General features: G+C 49.3%; 1 protein-coding gene across 1 annotated transcript in view; it reads left to right on the forward strand.

The window, feature by feature from the left end:
• Window positions 1-18315, forward strand: part of LOC140392034 (von Willebrand factor A domain-containing protein 3B-like) — a 233774-nt gene that overhangs the window by 132282 nt on the left and 83177 nt on the right. The window contains exons 16-19 of the mRNA XM_072477209.1: window positions 4719-4963; window positions 8887-9024; window positions 11140-11197; window positions 13073-13229. Of these exons, the coding sequence (XP_072333310.1) occupies window positions 4719-4963; window positions 8887-9024; window positions 11140-11197; window positions 13073-13229 (598 nt within the window). The remainder of the gene's footprint in view (window positions 1-4718; window positions 4964-8886; window positions 9025-11139; window positions 11198-13072; window positions 13230-18315) is intronic.

Below are 18315 nucleotides of genomic sequence, written 5' to 3' on the forward strand. Positions count from 1 at the left end.
GATCACGGGCAGTCAAAAGTAATGTGCCCTGGTCGATGAGAAGCCGGAGGCTGAGGCTCAATGGCAGCAGAGATATGAAGGCCAAAGGCAGAGCAGGCCTTTTGAGCAGGATGCCTGCTACTTGGCAGAAGGGTCATTAAATGGGGGTAGAGGAAAAATTTTAAAAGTGCTAAAAAGTTTCATCATAACCTGAAATTTAAAATTTTAAATGACCAAGTAAGTTACTTGGATTGAATTTATCCTGCTTCAGGAGAAAACTGAGGAAGAAAAGCAAAATGTTTCCAGAACTGAAAAAGGAAGATTAGAAATATTGCTCCACTGTGTTATCCTTTGGTTAGATTGTATGTTTTTACAATATGACAAGTTTACATAAGCAAAATCCATTATATTTGTGAAAGTGGTGAGAGTTTGACAGAAAAGTGTGATAAATTTGACAATGAGAAGTAAGACACATTAGAACGGAGAAGGATGAGGGGCGACTTGATAGAGGTTTATAAGATGATCAGGGGAATAGATAGAGTAGACAGTCAGAGACTTTTTCCCCGGGTGGAACAAACCATTACAAGGGGACATAAATTTAAGGTGAATGGTGGAAGATATAGGGGGGATGTCAGAGGTAGGTTCTTTACCCAGAGAGTAGTGGGGGCAAGGAATGCACTGCATGTGGAAGTAGTTGAGTCGGAAACATTAGGGACCTTCAAGCAGCTATTGGATAGGTACATGGATTACGGTAAAATGATATAGTGTATATTTATTTGTTCTTAAGGGCAGCACGGTAGCATTGTGGATAGCACAATTGCTTCACAGCTCCAGGGTCCCAGGTTCGATTCCGTCTTGGGTCACTGTCTGTGCGGAGTCTGCACGTCCTCCCCGTGTCTGCGTGGGTTTCCTCCGGGTGCTCCGGTTTCCTCCCACAGTCCAAAGATGTGCAGGTTAGGTGAATTGGCCATGATAAATTGCCCTTAGTGTCCAAAATTGCCCTTAGTGTTGGGTGGAGGTGTTGACTTTGGGTAGGGTGCTCTTTCCAAGAGCCAGTGCAGACTCAATGGGTCGAATGGCCTCCTTCTGCACTGTAAATTCAATGATAATCTATGATTAATCTAGGACAAAGGTTCGGCACAACATCGTGGGCCGAAGGGCCTGTTCTGTGCTGTATTTTTCTATGTTCTATCAGCAGCTACTCCAAGATTTTAAATAACAGATTGGTAATTGGGAATAGATTAACAGTCCACCATCTCGAAGGCACAAGTCAGGAGTATGATGGAATTATCTCCACTTGCCTGGATGAGTGCGGCTCCAACAACACCCAAGAAACACAATATCATCCAGCATAAAACAGCCCACTTGATTGGCACCCGGTCCACCACCGTAAACATCCAAACCCTCTACCACCGACACACACTGGCAGCAGTGTTTATTATATACAAGATGCACTGAGATAGCTGATCAAAGCTCCTCTTACAGCAGCTTTCCAACACGTGACCTCTGCCACCTAGAAGCATAAGGCCAGTAGACACATGGGAACCTGTAAATGCCCCTCCATACCCAAAAAACAACCCGCCTTTGAACTACATCACCGTTCCTTCACTGTCACTGGATCAAAATCCCGCAACTCCCTTCCTAACAGCACTGCGGCTGTACCTCATACACAGGCGTACTGATCGGTTCAAGGAGGCAGCTCACCGCCACCTTCTCAAAGGCAATTAGGGATGGAGGACGTCCACATCCCTCGGAAGAACTTTTTAAAAAAGTGACTCATTTTGATTGGAGCACTTAGCTCTTTTAGAGTTTTGATATACAAATCCATGAGTGCAACAACATTTACACGCTCTCTACCTGGCATGGCTCTTTGGTAAAGAGCCAAGATCAGCTATAGGTAAGGATGGAATTAAATCTGCAGCTCATAGTGTGTGGCATCATTGTACTAATGCTCCCATACCCTATGTTCTTGCTGCTCTGTTGTGGCACATTTACACCATCCCCATTTCTAACCTGAAGTTTTTATGAATGGAGAGGAGTGTGGCAGCTTTTGTAGAAGAACACAAGCCATCTACTGATCATAATCAGTAAACTGAACAAAATTACAGATCACTGGATGCAGCTTTCAACTGCACTACGTTGTCAGTGTTCACAAGTTAAGAAATGGGTGTGTGTGGCCGTTCTAACTGTGTGAGAGTGAGCTGAAGCTCTAAATATGTTTCTTGATTGGTAGAAATTGTTGCTAGGTGAACGATGGAGGTACGGTGAATTAAACAGTGTCTGGTAAGATATGGCACTGACTTGGCCACACTTTGAAGCCATTGAACCTCTTATGGCCCTCTTGGGACTTGACTCCTGACATTCCCAGTACCTTTTGAGCCTTTGTGTGTGTGTGTGTGTGTGTGTGTGTGTGTGTATGTGTGTGGATACAGGACAGCTCACTTTGTTTCCACCTTCTCCACCAAGGATGCAGTGCAATATCAAAAACCTTGAGGCACGTTCTCTCCATGCTCTCCCATTGCTCTTTCAGCACAGTGCACTATTCCCAACCGTCTCAGCATCTCGAGCTGCCACAATTCTGCAGGCTAGCTTTTAAGTAGGTCGAGCAAGTCATTATATTGGACCCCTTGCTGATGGTTGCAAACAGTAAACAATGTTGTCAGCATAGGCTGCACAGAACAAATGATGGGCACAATTCAACCAAAGAATTTCTAGGGACTGGATTTTTTGGCTGCGCCTACCACAAGATCACCATGGACGGGATGGAGATCATGTAAAGGTCCATTGACCTCGGACGGAAATTTCCAGACAGCGGGCGCGGCCAAAAAAAACCACCCCAGGTATTCGGTGGGTGCCAAGCTGGCAGTGTCAATTTGCCCAGGTGGCATCAGTGTCAGAGTACAAACCTGCTCAAACACCAACCATGAGGGGCCTCCGATCGCTTGGGAGGCCCCCTCCCCCCCACAAATGGTCTTCCCCTGGCCCCCGTTTGTGGGGACCAGTTCTAATCGGCACCTGGCTGGGCAGTCCAAGGCGAGGCCGGTAGGTCCCGGGAGCCGGTTGGAATTGGCGTTGGCAGAGTTAGGCGAGCTTTTAAGCTCACTTAACTCTGCAAGTCTGGGTGGCGCAGTGGTTAGCACTGCTGCCTAGGGCGCTGAGGAGCTGGATTTGATCCCGGTCCTGGGTCACTATCTGTGTGGAGTTTGCACATTCTCCTCGCAACCCAAGAGATGTGCAGGTTAGGTGGATTGGCCTCGTTAAATTGCCCCTTAATTGGAAAAACATAATTGGGTACTCTAAATTTATAATAACAAAAGCTCTGCAAGTCTTGATCTTGCCCATTGTGGGCGGGATCCAGATCGTTATATCTCGCGGGGTGTAATGTCCTTCGAGAAACCCAGAAGAGGCCTCTTGCAGGATCTACTGGCCACGCCCCAGCAGCCCGCAGCCGGTAAATTGCATCCTTATTCATTGGTCAAGCCCACACTTGGAAATGTTTTCTTCACTGTGGAGTTGAACCCGTCGGTTAGACAAGCTCCTCCGTGATTGGACCGCCATTTTGAAAGGGTGCCCCGGTCTCTTTGTGAGCTTGAGGGTGCCCCACACCCTCCTGTCACTGGCAATGTCACCCCTGCGCATATGGGCTTTACCCCCCCCCCCCCACATGAGGACACCCTGCTATGGGGCCACTAAATGCCCCCTTTTCAGGCCTCTCCACTGCCCCCTTATCCCCCCCAAACCTTTATACCCCCCCTAATCCTTCCTTTCATGGGCATGCTACTCCTGTCAGGCCCAGATCCTTGGCAGTGCCATCCAGTGCCAGGTGGCAGTGCTAAGATGCCTGGATGCCAGGGGGAGAACCGGGGGCACCTTGCCCTGTCTCCGACGACCCAATGGTCTACGAATACCTGGTGAAGCACCTCCCCACCCGGTGCCGTTACGCCTGGTCCACATTGTGTTGACTAGTAGTAAATGGCACCCGATCCACGCCTCACTGGGGAGGCCGTTAGTTCCCGGGTCTTGTGAGAATCTGGCGCAGACATATTTAAATGAGCCTCATGGTTCATTTAAGTATCTATATCAGATCTCACCCAGTGTGTGTGAGATCCAGATCGCGTCGCCTCGCAAGATTTGGATGAACTTTGCGAGACTTCTTGAGCGTCGCGAATCTCGTAAGTAGCCTCTCACACGATTCAACGGCATTGTCACATCACCAAGGCTGGCGCAATGAGGCCGGTAAATCATGCCCGATGTTAACTACCAGGTAGCATGGACACGATGCACTACCTGCGTTGCTTTGAATGGGTGTAGGTTGAATGTCCCGTTGTGATCTTTACCCCTGTTTCAAGGGGCTGTCCAGTTCAGACCCAGTGTCTGGCTATTCATGTCACGGTAGATCCTTGCTGCAACATATTCATTGCCATGATTCCCTATTTTACAAAAATAGTTACAATTCAAAAACGTCTTGAGAAATAGTCTGGGTTGAATAATCGTTTTAAAAAATATACAAACATCTGTCAAAAGGGAGCTGCAAAGTGACTGAGTTCAGTATTATATAGTATTGGTTCAGTATTATACGGGGGTGTAAAGTGAGGCATGGTGCTGAAGCATTGAGCAATTGTAAAAAGAGTTAGTATTGGCTTCATGCTGCTCCTGACGGCTCCTCGTTTTAGTTGAGCTAATTCACAGTGCGAGATTGATAATTGTTGATGATTATGTTCAACATGATGCATTCACAGTGTTCCACAAAAGACGGCCTTTCACTTCTGTAGCAGCGCTGCAGACGATCTAATTAGGCGTCCAACCTGGAGTGACAATACAGCTCGGGTGCATTCTTTAGATGCCAAGGCACCTGTGAGATCTAGATCAGCTGTGGATTGGATACCCGCCACACACAGGAACCATAGGGACAGGTGCTACATTTACAGTGCGGACAGTGCCAAGAAATCAAAGGAACTCCAAATGAAGAAAGTGCTACGTGCTGGTAAGAGGAATTGGCCATCATTTATTTCAACAACTTAGTACATATATATTGTCGTGTTGGGTGCTCTGCTACACAGACGAACCAACACGGTTGCGGAAGGTACAACTCTGTTTTATTACTAACAGTATTAACATTTGTAAACTGGTTACTGTGGTTCGTTCATTACCCTCTAACCTGTGGACCTAGCCCTAACACTATCTTGGCGAGGCACTCAGCACATGGTGAATGTCTGAGTGGCTTGCTGTGAGCTCTGTGCCCTGAGCTGTCTCCTGCTGAAATGAATTGGAAGTGTTTTGTTCCCCGTTTTATAGTGTGTCTGCTCTTGCTTGTGATTGGCTGTGATGTTGCGTGTGTATTGATTGGTCTGTTGATCTGTCCATCAGTGTGTATGTGTGTTTGCACCATGATGTTTATCTGAATATCATGACATATATATATATATATACTTTATTATTGTCACAAGTAGGCTTACATTAACACTGCAATGAAATTACTGTGAAAATCCCCCAGTCGCCACACTCTGGCGCCTGTTCGGGTACACTGAGGGAGAATTCAGAATGTCCAATTCACCTAACAGCACATCTTTCGGGATTTGTGGGAGGAAACCGGAGTGCATTAAAGCTGCTGTGTAAAGATAAGGGGCGGGATTCTCCGACCCCCCCCGCCGGGTCAGAGAATCGTCAGGGGGCGGAGTGAATCCCGCCCCGCCGCCGGCTGCCGAATTCTCCACCGCCGGTTCTTGGGCGGGGGAGGGGATCATGCTGCGCCGTTCAGGGCCATTGGCAGCGCCACCCCCCCCCCCCCCCCCCCCCCCGGCAATTCTCCGTGCCCCGATGTGCCGAGCGCTCACCCGTTTTCGGCGACTCCCGCCGGCGTGAAATAGACAAGGTCCATACCGGCGGGACCGCGCTTGGAGGGCGGTTAGCAGGATCCTCGGGGGGACACTGGGGGATCCGGCCCCAGGTAGGCCCCACGGTGGCCTGGCCCGCGATTGGGACCCACTGATCTGCGGGCGGGCCTGTGCCGTGGGGGCACTCTTTCCCTCCGCGCCGGCCTCTGTGAGGCTCCGCAATGGGCGGCGCGGAGGAGAAACCCCCTGCGCATGCGCAGGACACACGCCGGCGGTTCTGCGCATGCGCCAACTCGCGGAGACCCTTCGGCACCGGTTGGCGTGGCGCCAACCCCTCCAGCGCCGGCCTAGCCCCTGGAAGTGCGGAGGAGTCCGCACCTTCCGGGCAGCTCAACGCCGGAGTGGTTCACGCCACTCTTCAGCGCCGTTACGGGCCGCCCCACCGATTGCGGGAAAATCCCGGCCAAGAAGTCCCAAGCTCTTCTCAGGGGCTTTAGAAAATAAAACATAGCACTGAGCCAAATAAGGAGATATGAAGGCAGAAGAACAAAAGCTTAGTCAAAGAGGTAGGATTCCAAAGACTGTCTTAAAGGAGGAAGATAGAGTCGAAGTTCCAGAGCTTGGGGCCCAGGCAGATGAAGGCACAACCATAGTTGCAGTGGTTAAAATTGGGGATGCTCAAGAGGACAGAATTAGAGGAGTGCTGAGATCTTGGAGGGCCATGGGGCTGGAGGAGATGGGGAAGAGTGAGACCATGGAGAGATTTGAAAACAGTATGAAATTTAAAAAAAAAATCAAGACTTTTCTTAACCGGCAGCCAGTGTAGGTCAAGGGGTGATGGGTGGACAGGCTTTGGTGTGAATGAGGACATGTGCAGAAAGATTTGGGATGACCTCGAGGTTATGGAGGGTAGAAAATGGGAGATTCAGATCTAGAGATAACCAATTTCCATTGTAATGTATGGTTTTAGGAAATGTATTTTTTTTAATGTTTGATTTATTAAGTGTCATTAACTCCCAGCTAGCGCGTGGTCAATTCCAGCCCCACTTGACCCAGAGTCACAACACAAAGTAAAATTGGATGTTCAATTCTTCGGCCATAAGGCGAGAGGATTGGGTGCAATGCATTCAGGGATACTGAGGAAAATGAGGGTGAAAGTTGCAGAGGGATTGGCCATAAATTTCCTTAGAGTCAAGGGTGGTACCAGAGGGCTGGAGAATTGCAAATATTACAACCTTTTAAAAATAATGGTGTAATGATAGCTCAGCAACTACTGGCCACTTGGTTTAACTTCGGTGGCAGGGAAATGGTTAGAAAAATTCAGAACAAAATTAACAGTCACATAGACAAAAGCAGATTAATTAAAGAAAGTTAGCCCAGATTTCCTCTGGGAAAATGGTGTCGAACTAACTTACTGGACTTTTTTGAAGCGGTAATAAAGAGGGTTGATGAGGGCAATGCTGTTGATGTGGTACACATGGCTGGGATTCTACTTTCTGGGGACTAAGTCCCCCACGCCGACGGGAGAACCGGGGCCAACCACTCCGGAGTCAACAGCCTCCGAAATTGCGGAATTCTCCGCACTTTCAGGGGCTAGGTGGACGCCGGAGGGGTTGGCGCCGCTCCAACCAGCGCCGAAGGATTGTGCAAGTTCGCGCATGCACAGAAGGGCCGGCGTGATCTCGCGCATGCACGGGACCGCAGGTGTGATTCTGCACATGCGCAGACCATCCCGCGTATTTTATCGCATGCGCAGGGGGCTCTCTTCTCCGCGCCGGCCATGGTGGAGCCCTACAGGGACCAGCGCAGAAGAAAGCAGTGCCCCCACGGAACAAGCCCGCCCATAGATCGGTGGGCACCGATCGCGCTCAGGCCACCGTGTGGGCCCCCCCCCTGAGAACCGCCCCCACCGACTTAACTGCCAGGTCCCGCCGGTACGTGACTGGCCAAAAATAGACGGCCGCATGGCCCATCGGGGCCCGGAGTATCGCCAGGGGGGCGGGGGGGGGGGGGGGGTCGCTGACAACGGCCCCCGATTCGCGTAGTGGGAATCCCGCCCCCCCCGAAAAATGGCGTCGAAGAATATGAAAGCCGGTGTCGGGGCGGCGGGGCGGGATTCGCGCCGCCCCCCAGGGATTCTCGACCCGGCGGGGGCGCCGGAGAATCCTGCCCATGGACTTCCATAAGGTGTTTGATACAATACGGGTTGTGTCTCAGATCTGGCTATCTTAAAACCGGGGATGTCTGAAATCTAGACATTTTCTTCGATTGCTGCGCATGAATTTGAAATATTATTAGATGTGTAAAATAACTTACTGACTTGTTCGGCTGCATTGGTGAGATGGAGTGCAGATTAATTTTTGGCTACCTTTTCCTATGGTCCGAGTGAACCTCGGCCCCACCTGACCAGTCTCGGCCTGGCCCAACCCGAAAACCAGCAATGATCAATGGTAATTTCTAGAATGCTTTTCTGAGTATTTATTCAATAATTTAATTTTAATATATTTATATTTTTCTGTGAAATCACACAACTGATATCGTACCAGTTTGGGGTTAGCACTGTGGCTTCACAGCGCCAGTGTCCCAGGTTCGATTCCCGGCTTGGGTCACTGTCTGTGTGGAGTCTGCACGTTCTCCCCGTGTCTGCATGGGTTTCCTCTGGGCGCTCCGGTTTCCTCCCACAAATCCCGAAAGATGTGCTGTTAGGTGAATTGGAAATTCTGAATTCTCCCTCTGTGTACCCGAACAGGCGCCGTAATGTGGTGACTAGGGGATTTTCACAGTAACTTCATCGCAGCGTCAATGTAAGCCTACTTGTGACACTAGTAAAGATTATTATTATTAATAAGTTCCACTTATGAAGTGATATGACTGCATGTCGGGGAGTATACCTGTTACTTTGTATGGGAAGAGCAAAAAGAGTTCTCACATTTTGAAGAGTTTCGACTCTGGACTCCTAATGAGAGCAGAACAATTCAAAAAGTATTTAACTGTATTGGATATTAAAACAGAAAGAAAATAATAGTTTGAAATTGCAGCAGTAACGTGACAGCATAACTGTTCCTGTTAATAGCTCACACAAAGGCAAGCTTACTTCGGAGTTTGAGTAATGGTGTTAAAATCGACGAGAGTCTGGTGGACAAATGGATGCTTCCAGAAAACAAGGAGCTGTTCCTAAGTAACTATAACAAGGAACTGAAAGTTCTGAATGGTAAGTCAAGGAATTTGATCTTCCCAGGAAATGGGAATAAAATTGATTGCTCTGCTGAAGCTTTCTTATAACCTGCAAATGCATCAAAGCTGCTGAGAAGCTGCCATGTTGATATGTAACTAGTATGGGCAGAAATTGAGAATACGCAATGTGTGATTTTACTTTAATGTACAGATGATGCTCGCGCTCAGGAAAGAAATGAAGATTTCAGTTCCCTGTTCCTGGTGGGTGAGGCTGTGCACCAGGATTTCTGGTTGACATCCCTCCGCCTGTGAGGGATGATGGGAATGAAGCCTCGGAATTTAGGGAGGCCCGATGAACTCGCCTCCGGCACTGCTTCTGATGGCTCAACAAGCCGTCTCTGGAAAAGCAAAGTCTGCCACATGTGTCACAAGTTGTCTCTTGCTGGTGGTGTGGGATGATCTCTGCTGTCCCTTGTTCGCAGGGCTGGTGCTTTCTTTAGAGTTTCCGAAACCACGCGTTGCCATGGTGCCGAATCGCTGTCCACAGCTGACATCACCATTTGCATCAATTGTCAGCTAAAGTTCCCACTTGTTGTGATTGATGTTGAGGGCTTTTATGTCTTTTTTGACAACTTGAATCAGAGCTTAGGGCGCCGGGCTGCTCTCTTGTCAGAGGATACCTCCCAGTATAGCAAATCCTTGGGGATACGATCCCCTTCCATCCTGTGTGCATGTCCAAGCCAGTGAAGCCTTCTTTGCTTTATTAGCGCTAGCACGCTTGACATGTTTGCACAAGAATGAACAATCTCATTGGTGAATTTGTCTTTCCGTGTAATGCCCGGATTGTACGTTTATAAAATTCACTCATTGGAAAAGAAAATGGTGAATGTATAAATCTGGCTGTCGGGTCGATTTCACTTCGTTATCGGCCAGTGGTATAAGTGAAAATTGCCTGCAGTGGATCCACCTTGGGACTCTTCACTGTGATGCCCCAATGCGTGACTACCCCTTGGTTTTGTGATAACCAGATCTGGGCCCAGTGCTCACATGGTGGTCTGACCAATGTACTGTGCAATTTCATCACAACTCAGATTTATACTCGACTCTCTTGGTCCCCCAATACTTGGTTGCCAGTACTGAGGACCGTGCACAGTATTTGTCTCCTTATTCAGGAAGGATGAAAATACAAGGAGGTTTACTGGACTAATACCTGGAATAGGTGCGTTGTCTCATGAGAAAAGGTTGGACAGGCAAGGCTTGTATCCACTAGTGTTTAAGAAGAGTAAGAGGCGACTTGATTGAAACATGTAAGTTCCTGATGGGGCTTGGCAGGGTGGATGTGGAAAGGCTGTTTCCTCTTGTGGGAGAATCTAGGACTGAGGGTCACTGTTTAAAAATAAGGGAGCCATTCAAAACAGAGATGATGGGAAATTTTTTCTCCCAGAGGATAGTGAGTCTCTGGAACTTTCTTCCTCAAAAGGCAATGGAAGCAGAGTCTTTGGGCGGGATTGTCTGTGCAACCCACTGCGTGTTTTGTGGCAGTGGAGGAAGCCCACCTTTGGCTGGCGTCAGGATCTTCTGGTCAATGAGGTTTCCTGTTGAATCACCCCTCGCCCATGGGCAACCTGCGGCGGGGTGTGCTGTTGGCGGGAGTGGTAGATCACCCAGGCCCGAACGGCCAGAAAATTCTGACATTGAATATTTTGAAGGCAGAGGTAGGTAGATTCTTGATTTACAAGGGAGTGAAAGATTATATCAGTCATGATCTGATTGAATGGCAGAGCAGACTCGAGGGGCCGAGTGGCCTACACCTGCTTCTAATTCGTATGTTCGTTAATGCCACGCATAGCTAATCAATACTAGTTCATTTACTTTGGCTTCTCCTTTCATTTGATTGGTGGCCTTCACTATGTCCGTTGGTTCCAATCCATAGTTTGTCATCAAATGGAAAACCCGGTGCAATAGAATCCTGATCCACCTCGAGTTCAGGGAAAGACACTCTGTGCAAACCAGAAAACCAAAGGTAGCAGGAAACTGAGGGTTCACCATTTGGGGTCCAGTTATTATTAAATGTAAGGAATGTTACAGGATGAGTGAGAATCACTATCAAAAGGTTTTATTTTTATCTTTACTTCATAATCTTTATTTGCAGACCTCATTTTGCCAGAAAGCAAACCTTTACCAAAAAGGCCAAGAGGACCAACAAAAAAGTAAGTGCAAAATAATATCCATTAGGGTATAAATCATTCGGCTTTGATTGTTCATTTCACGGGTTCATTTAATGTCAGTAGTATTTAACTATTGCTATAAAAATGTCAAGATACCGTTGTAACCCTCTTTACTATGTGGTCCGTCAGTCAGTGAGAAAACATTCCTTTGGGGGGGAATTCCCCGGCTGTTCTCATCAGTGGAATCTTCCAGTCCCACTGACAGTAAACCGCCGCCATGGGTTTATGGTGGCGGGCGGGGAGCTATATCCACTGGGAAATCCCATTTACTGCGGCGGGATCCAGCTGCCTCCCGACCGCCGAGGGTGCGGGAGGCGGGATTGGTGGGGACAACTACTTCAGCCGTGGGAATCAGGAAACGAGGAAATGGTGGAGGGGAAATGTTGGTCTCGTGGTTCATGTTACTGGACTGGTCAGTCTGTGGCCTGGATTAATCATACACAGAACCTGCCTTGAAAAATAATTACCTTGGTACTTCTTGAATTTGACTTAAATGTTTTTCAAAGAGTGACTCCAGTTCCACACCAAAAGTAAAGTAATTAGCCTCTGAAGCCAATCGGTTTCTCAATCACTCAGGGGCAAATGATTGAAATATCAAAGGGGGAGCTTTTTTCAGACAGTGCAATAACTGAAGTGGCTAAGTGAGCGGACAGGAAGTGGGAGTTGGAATACGATGTGGAAAAATGGGGGGTTTTCCACTCTGGTAGGAAAAATAGAAATGGGAGTATTTCTTCATTGGTGAGAGATTGGGAAGTGTCCAAAGGGACCTAGGTGTCCTCATTCTGGAGTCACTGAAAGCTCAACTTGCCGCTGCAGCAAGCAATTAGGAATGCATCCGGTATGTTGGCCTTTATGGCAAGAGAATATGGGTTAAGCCATTTAGGACTGTGATGAAGAGGAATTTCCTTGCTCAGAGTATGGTAGATCTTTGCAATTCTTTACCATCGAGGGCTGTGGAAGCTCAGACATTGAGCAAGCTTAATAGCTTTCTAGATAGTGAAGACATTGAGGAATCGGAGATCGTGTGGGATAAATGGTTCTACAGTGCAGAACGAGACCATTCAGCTCATCGGGCCTGCACTGACCCGCTGAAAGAGCACCCCACCTAGGACCACTCCCCCGGCCTATTCCCGTAACCCCACCTAACCTATACATCCTTGGACATTAAGGGGCAATTTAGCCTGACCAATCTACCTAACCTGCACATCTTTGGACTGTGGGAGGAAACCCACGCAGACATCGGGAGAACTTGCAATTCCATACAGACAGTCACCCAAGGCTGAAATTGAACCCGGGTCCCTGGTGCTGTGAGGCAGCGGGCTAACGACAGTGCCACTGTGCTGCCCTTGGGGAGTATTATGGAAGTGGCTCATAAGCCTTGGAGAAAATGCACCTGTTTCATTTTTCTGTAGATTATATCACTTAGGCAATCAGATATTCTTACTAAGAGAAAAGTAACTGGTTGGCAAATAATAATAATATAATAATAATAATGATAATCTTTCATTGTCACAAGTAGGCTTCAATTAAGTTACTATGAAAAGGCCCTAGTCGCCACATTCCAGCACCTGTTTGGGTACACAGAGGGAGAATTCAGAATTCTCACAGCCGGTACAGGAATTGAACCCGCGCTGCTGGCCTTGTTCTGCATTACAAGCCAGCTGCCTAGCCCACTGAGCTAAATAGAGGGGCATTTAATGGTACTCTACTTGAGCTAATTTATTACATAAATGTGAATTGCTAAGTTGGTTATGAAACTATTTTGAAATAAATTTGGAGTATTTGAATATTGAGTAATTTGGAGTGTCTAGTCCTCTTTGGTTTCTGATGAAACATTCTTTATTGATCCATTTACAGCTCTCTGGATATTTCTTCATATCACTGGCTCAAGACACATAGCCTGATTGCAAAGAGACTCACCATTATGGATGCACTCGCACCAACTGCTATTGCTCAAACTGCAAAGTATGTCCCAATCTTGGACAAGCATATCGTGTCCAAAGTGTTCGATGAGGTGAGAGCTCTCCCATTTACGTGGAATTTCCGAATGATTGAGGAAAATATGGAGATTATCTTCCATATAGTTGATATCTTGTGATGTTCCTCCTGCACATTCCGAGTTTTTGCAATTGGATCAGATACTCAGTTGCCAAAATGTGTTTAATCTGGCCTGTTGTTTTGGAGCTGTGTTCAGATACGTTGGCCAAAGGTTTCTGTCCTTGCTCGTGGCTGGGATTTTCTGGTGCCGCTGATAGTCAATGGAATTTTGTCTGGAAGGCCAAATTTTCCATTCTCGCTCGCAACCGAGGGTGCGGGAGGCGGGATTGGTGGGGACAACTACTTCAGCAGTGGACATCAGGAAATATGGAAATGGTGGAGGGGAAATGTTGGTCTCGTGGCTCATGTTGGAGAATCCCGCCCATTATATGTGGAAATGTTTACATAGGTAGTTACAGGCAATTGCTGGTTTAGTAACTTGAGGAAACCAGCGGTAGTAAAACAGAGATTTTTTAAAACTACAGTCAGTGTTCTGCTCAAAGCAGTAACTCGCTCCTACTCCAGTCTTTGCTGGGAGAGTAACCACACCAGGCCCCGCTTTGGGCCGCCTTTGATGTAAACCTGTAACGAGGTTCAGCTGGGTCACCTCCACCCTCTATCTGGGAAGCTCGTACTCCACGAGTCCTATGGGGAGATCAACAATGGTTTCCACTTGGTCCTTGTAGGGGTTATAACAACTGGAAAATGTTCAGTAGATGGGAACCTTTGGGGAGAGGCCGGATTAGCGAAATCAGAAAAAACAGAAGAAATGACTGGCTTTGAATGTGGATCTGTAATAAGATGCCACAGGTCGATGTTTAATGTGTGAGGGTGAAGATCAGAAATGCTAGCAACAAGACTGTGCAGATGTGTGTATTCAAATTGTTTATTAGTAGGCTGCAGGCCGGAATCGCTTAGGAAATTCACCCTCTAATGTTGCACTTTCCATCTGGGAAGTTGCTACTATTATTGGTTGAGACTATTAACGTCCAAATGTAAATCCCACTTCACCACTCTTCCATGTTATTTTTGAACACTTATTTGATACCGCTCTGTGTTAAAAGTACATAATGATAAATCAATATTTGCCTACACTACAAGAACAGAAAACATCACCCCTTCACCACCAAATAGCAGCTGAAGTTGAAGTAAGAAATTCCCTCTATACAAAAAAGGGTCAATAAGACATCTAAATGATGAGAATTCACTCCCTGACTCCTATGCAGACTTAGGTGGGTGCTATTCAGGTCAATCTATATTTTCAAGTTATTCCCCGGTATAACCCATATCTTCATAGAAGATTTCATCTACTTACCACTTAGTAGTATTGATCCTGGGCCCCGCGTTGCCAAGTCAGTAAAGTAGACTTTGTAATAACCACTGTTTCAGGTTAAAAATTGGTATGATTACGTTTCCGGGGCGAGTGAATCAGCCAAGAGTGTGGCGTGATTCTCATGGACAGAACAACCTTTCTTTAAAAGTCCCAAAATTCTGTGAGAAATCCCACCAACAATGTCACTCCATATTTCTTGCCACAACTCAGATTTTGCCTTTTTTTGATAAGATTCCACCCAATATCTCTTCTGGTGCTTAATCTTGGTAACGCTATAATGCGACCATCAATTCACACGAGACGGAGAGTTGAGTGAACAGTGGTTTTAAACAGCTCGAGCTGTGCCTGCCTGCGACTGTCCTGTACTGAGAGCCGCCTGCAGGCAGCAGATTTATATACCTCCCCCGAGGGGGCGGAGCCAAGGGCAGAGCCCACAAGGGCACCAACATGATACAATGTAATGTAATGTAATACAATGGTCCATAAGTGGAGCCCACAAGAGCAACAGCATAGTACAATGTAATACAGTGGTGAATGGTTGCCGTAATACATTCACCACATATCACCGCCTGTTAAAAAATTGAAGTCCAGCGGGGGTGAAGTGGCTCACAGATTGAGTCTGTCTGGTGCCTTGATCGTTCGCTGTGATCACCTGAGCTCTGGTTTCGCTGCAGGCACGGGTGTTGAACTCGTCGCTGTAGGCACGGGTGTTGACTCCCGCAGCGTGTCTTCTGGAGCTTCACCCCTGTAGGTTGGCGATGTTCGCGAGGGGGTGTAGGAGGGGGGGGGGTGAAGGCCATGCGGGGGCAGGGGCGATGTTCGGTGTAGGGTGGGGTGGGGGGGTAGGTGATGGTCGTAGGGGAGCCTGCGGGTGCCAGGTCCCGGAGGGAGACTGTATCTTGTCGGCTGTCGTGGTGCGCCACGTAGGCATACTGGGGGTTGGCGTGAAGGAGCTGGACCCTCTTGACCAGGGGGTCGGACTTATGGCTCCTCACGTGTTTTTGGAGGAGGACAGGCCCCGGTGTCATCAGCCAGGACGGAAGCGAAACCCCGGAGGTGGATTTCCTCGGGAAAACAAATAGGCGGTCATGAGGGGTCTCCTTCGTGGCTGTGCAAAGGAGTGATCCAATGGAGTGGAGCGTGTCGGGGAGGACCTCCTGCCAGCGGGAAACTGGGAGACTCCTAGACCGTAGGGCCAGGAGGACGGCCTTCCATACCGTCGCGTTCTCCCTCTCCACCTGTCCGTTTCCCCGGGGGTTGTAACTGATAGTCCTGCTCGAGGCGATGCCCTTACCGAGCAGGTACTGATGCAGTTCGTCGCTCATAAACGAGGAGCCTCGGTCACTGTGGACGTACGTGCGGAAACCGAACAAGGTGAAGATACTATGCAGGGCCTTAATGACGGTGGCCGTGGTCATGTTGGGGCAAGGGTTTGCAAAGGGGAAGCGGGAGTACTCGTCAACGACGTTGAGAAAATACACGTTGCGGTCGGTAGAGGGGAGGGGCCCTTTGAAGTCGATGCTGAGGCGCTCGAAGGGCCGGGATGCCTTCACCAGTTGGGCCTTGTCTGGCCAATAGAAGTGCGGCTTACACTCCATGCAGATTTGGCAGTCCCTGGTCATGGCCCTGACCTCCTCGGTGGAGTAGGGCAGGTTGCGGGCCTTGATGTAGTGGAGAAGCCGGGTGACCCCCGGGTGGCAGAGGTCGTTGTGGATAGCCCGAAGTCGGTCATCTTGCGCGCTGGGGCATGTGCCGCGGGACAGGGCATCTGGGGGCTCATTGAGCTTCCCAGGACAATATACAATATCGTAATTATAGGTGAAGAGTTCGATCCTCCACCTCAAGATTTTATCATTCTTGATCTTGCCCCGCTGTGTATTGTTGAACATGAAGGCTACGACCGTTGGTCGGTGACGAGGGTGAACCTCCTACCAGCGAGGTAGTGCTTCCAATGCCGTACAGCTTCCACAATGGCTTGAGCTTCTTTTTCGACTGAGGAGTGTCGAATCTCGGAGGCGTTGAGGGTTTGGGAGAAAAAGGCTACAGGCCTGCCTGATTAAGGGTAGCAGCGAGGGCGACCTCTGACGCGTCGCTCTCCACCTGGAAGGGGATGGACTCGTCCATCGCGCGCATCACGGCTTTGGCAATATCTGCCTTGATGCGGCTGAAGGCCTGGCGGGCCTCAGCGGGAAGATGGTGGCTTTGATCAGAGGGCGGGCTTTGTCCACATAGTTGGGGACCCACTGGGCATAATAGGAAAAGAACCCGAGGCATATTTTCAGGGCCTTGGGGCAGTGGGGGAGGGGGAGATGCATGCGGTCGGGGTCAGGCCCTAGGACTCTGTTTTCCACTACATAGCCGAGGATGGCTAGTCTGGTTGTGCGGAAAATGCATTTCTCCTTGTTATAAGTGAGGTTGAGGACTTGGGCGGTTTGGAGAAACCTCTGAAGGTTGACGTCGTGGTCCTGCTGATCGTGGCCGCAGTACCTTGTCCAAGTACGGAAATGTGGCTCGCAGCCCGTACTGGTCCACCATTCGGTCCATCGTTCTTTGGAAGACCGAGACCCCGTTGATGACGCCGAAGGGGACCCGGAGGAAGTGGAAGAGGCAGCCGTCTGCCTCAAAGGCCGTGTAGTGACGATCTTCCGGGCGGATTGGGAGCTGGTGTTATGCGAACTTCAGATCTACTGTGGAGAACACCCGGTAGTGTGCAATCTGATTCACCATATCCGCTATCTGGGGGAGGGGGTACGCATTGAGATGTGTGTACCGGTTTATGGTTTGGCTGTAGTCTACAACCATCCTCCGATTCTTCTCCCCAGTCCTGACCACCACCGCCTGGGCTCTCCAGGGGCTGTTACTGGCCTCTATGATCCCCTCCCTCAAGAGCCGTTGGACCTCGGACTTGCTAAAAGTCCTGTCCTGGATACTGTACCGCCTGCTCCTGGTGGCGACGGGTTTACAATCGGCGGTGAGGTTCGCGAAGAGTGGGGGAGGGTCAACCTTTAGGGTCGCGAGGCTACATACGGTGAGAGGGGGTATGGGCCCGCCGAACTTCAGGGTCAGGCTCCTGAGGTTGCACTGGAAGTCCAGTCCCAACAGGAGAGGAGTGCAGAGATCGGGGAGGACATATAGTTTAAAATTGGTGTACTCGGCGCCCTGTATCGCGAGGTTTGCGACACAGTACCACCGGATCTGCACTGAATGCGATCCGGAAGCGAGCGAGATTGTTTGAAATGCGGGGGAAATTTGGAGAGAACAGCGCCTTACCGTGTCTGGATGTATGAAACTCTACGTGCTCCCAGAGTCAAACAGGCTGGGCGTTTCGTGTCCATTGACCTGGACAGTCATCATCGAGTTCCTGAGGTGCTTGGGGCGTGACTGGTCAAGGGTGACCGCGCTGAGTAGCGGGTCGCCGCGTGGTCAGTGGTGGTGGGGTGGTCCCAGGATGGCTGCCCATGTCGGTCGCACGTGTCGGGCGGCGATGAAGATGGCGGCCAAGATGGCGGGCAAGATGGCGGCCCCCATGAGTCGCACATGGCGGGCCGTGTGGGAGATGGCGGCCAAGATGGCGGCCCCGTGAGTCGCACGTGTTCGGTAGAGTCAAAGATGGCCACCCCCACGGACAGCACGAGGCAGATGACGCATCCGGAGGGGGCAGTGCCGGCAGCCAAGCTGCGGGGTCTGCGGGCCTGTGAGTCTCAAAGTCGGGCCTGTGATTTAGAGGTTT

This window comes from Scyliorhinus torazame, chromosome 15 (assembly GCF_047496885.1).
Source record: "Scyliorhinus torazame isolate Kashiwa2021f chromosome 15, sScyTor2.1, whole genome shotgun sequence".
Taxonomy (NCBI): domain Eukaryota; kingdom Metazoa; phylum Chordata; class Chondrichthyes; order Carcharhiniformes; family Scyliorhinidae; genus Scyliorhinus; species Scyliorhinus torazame.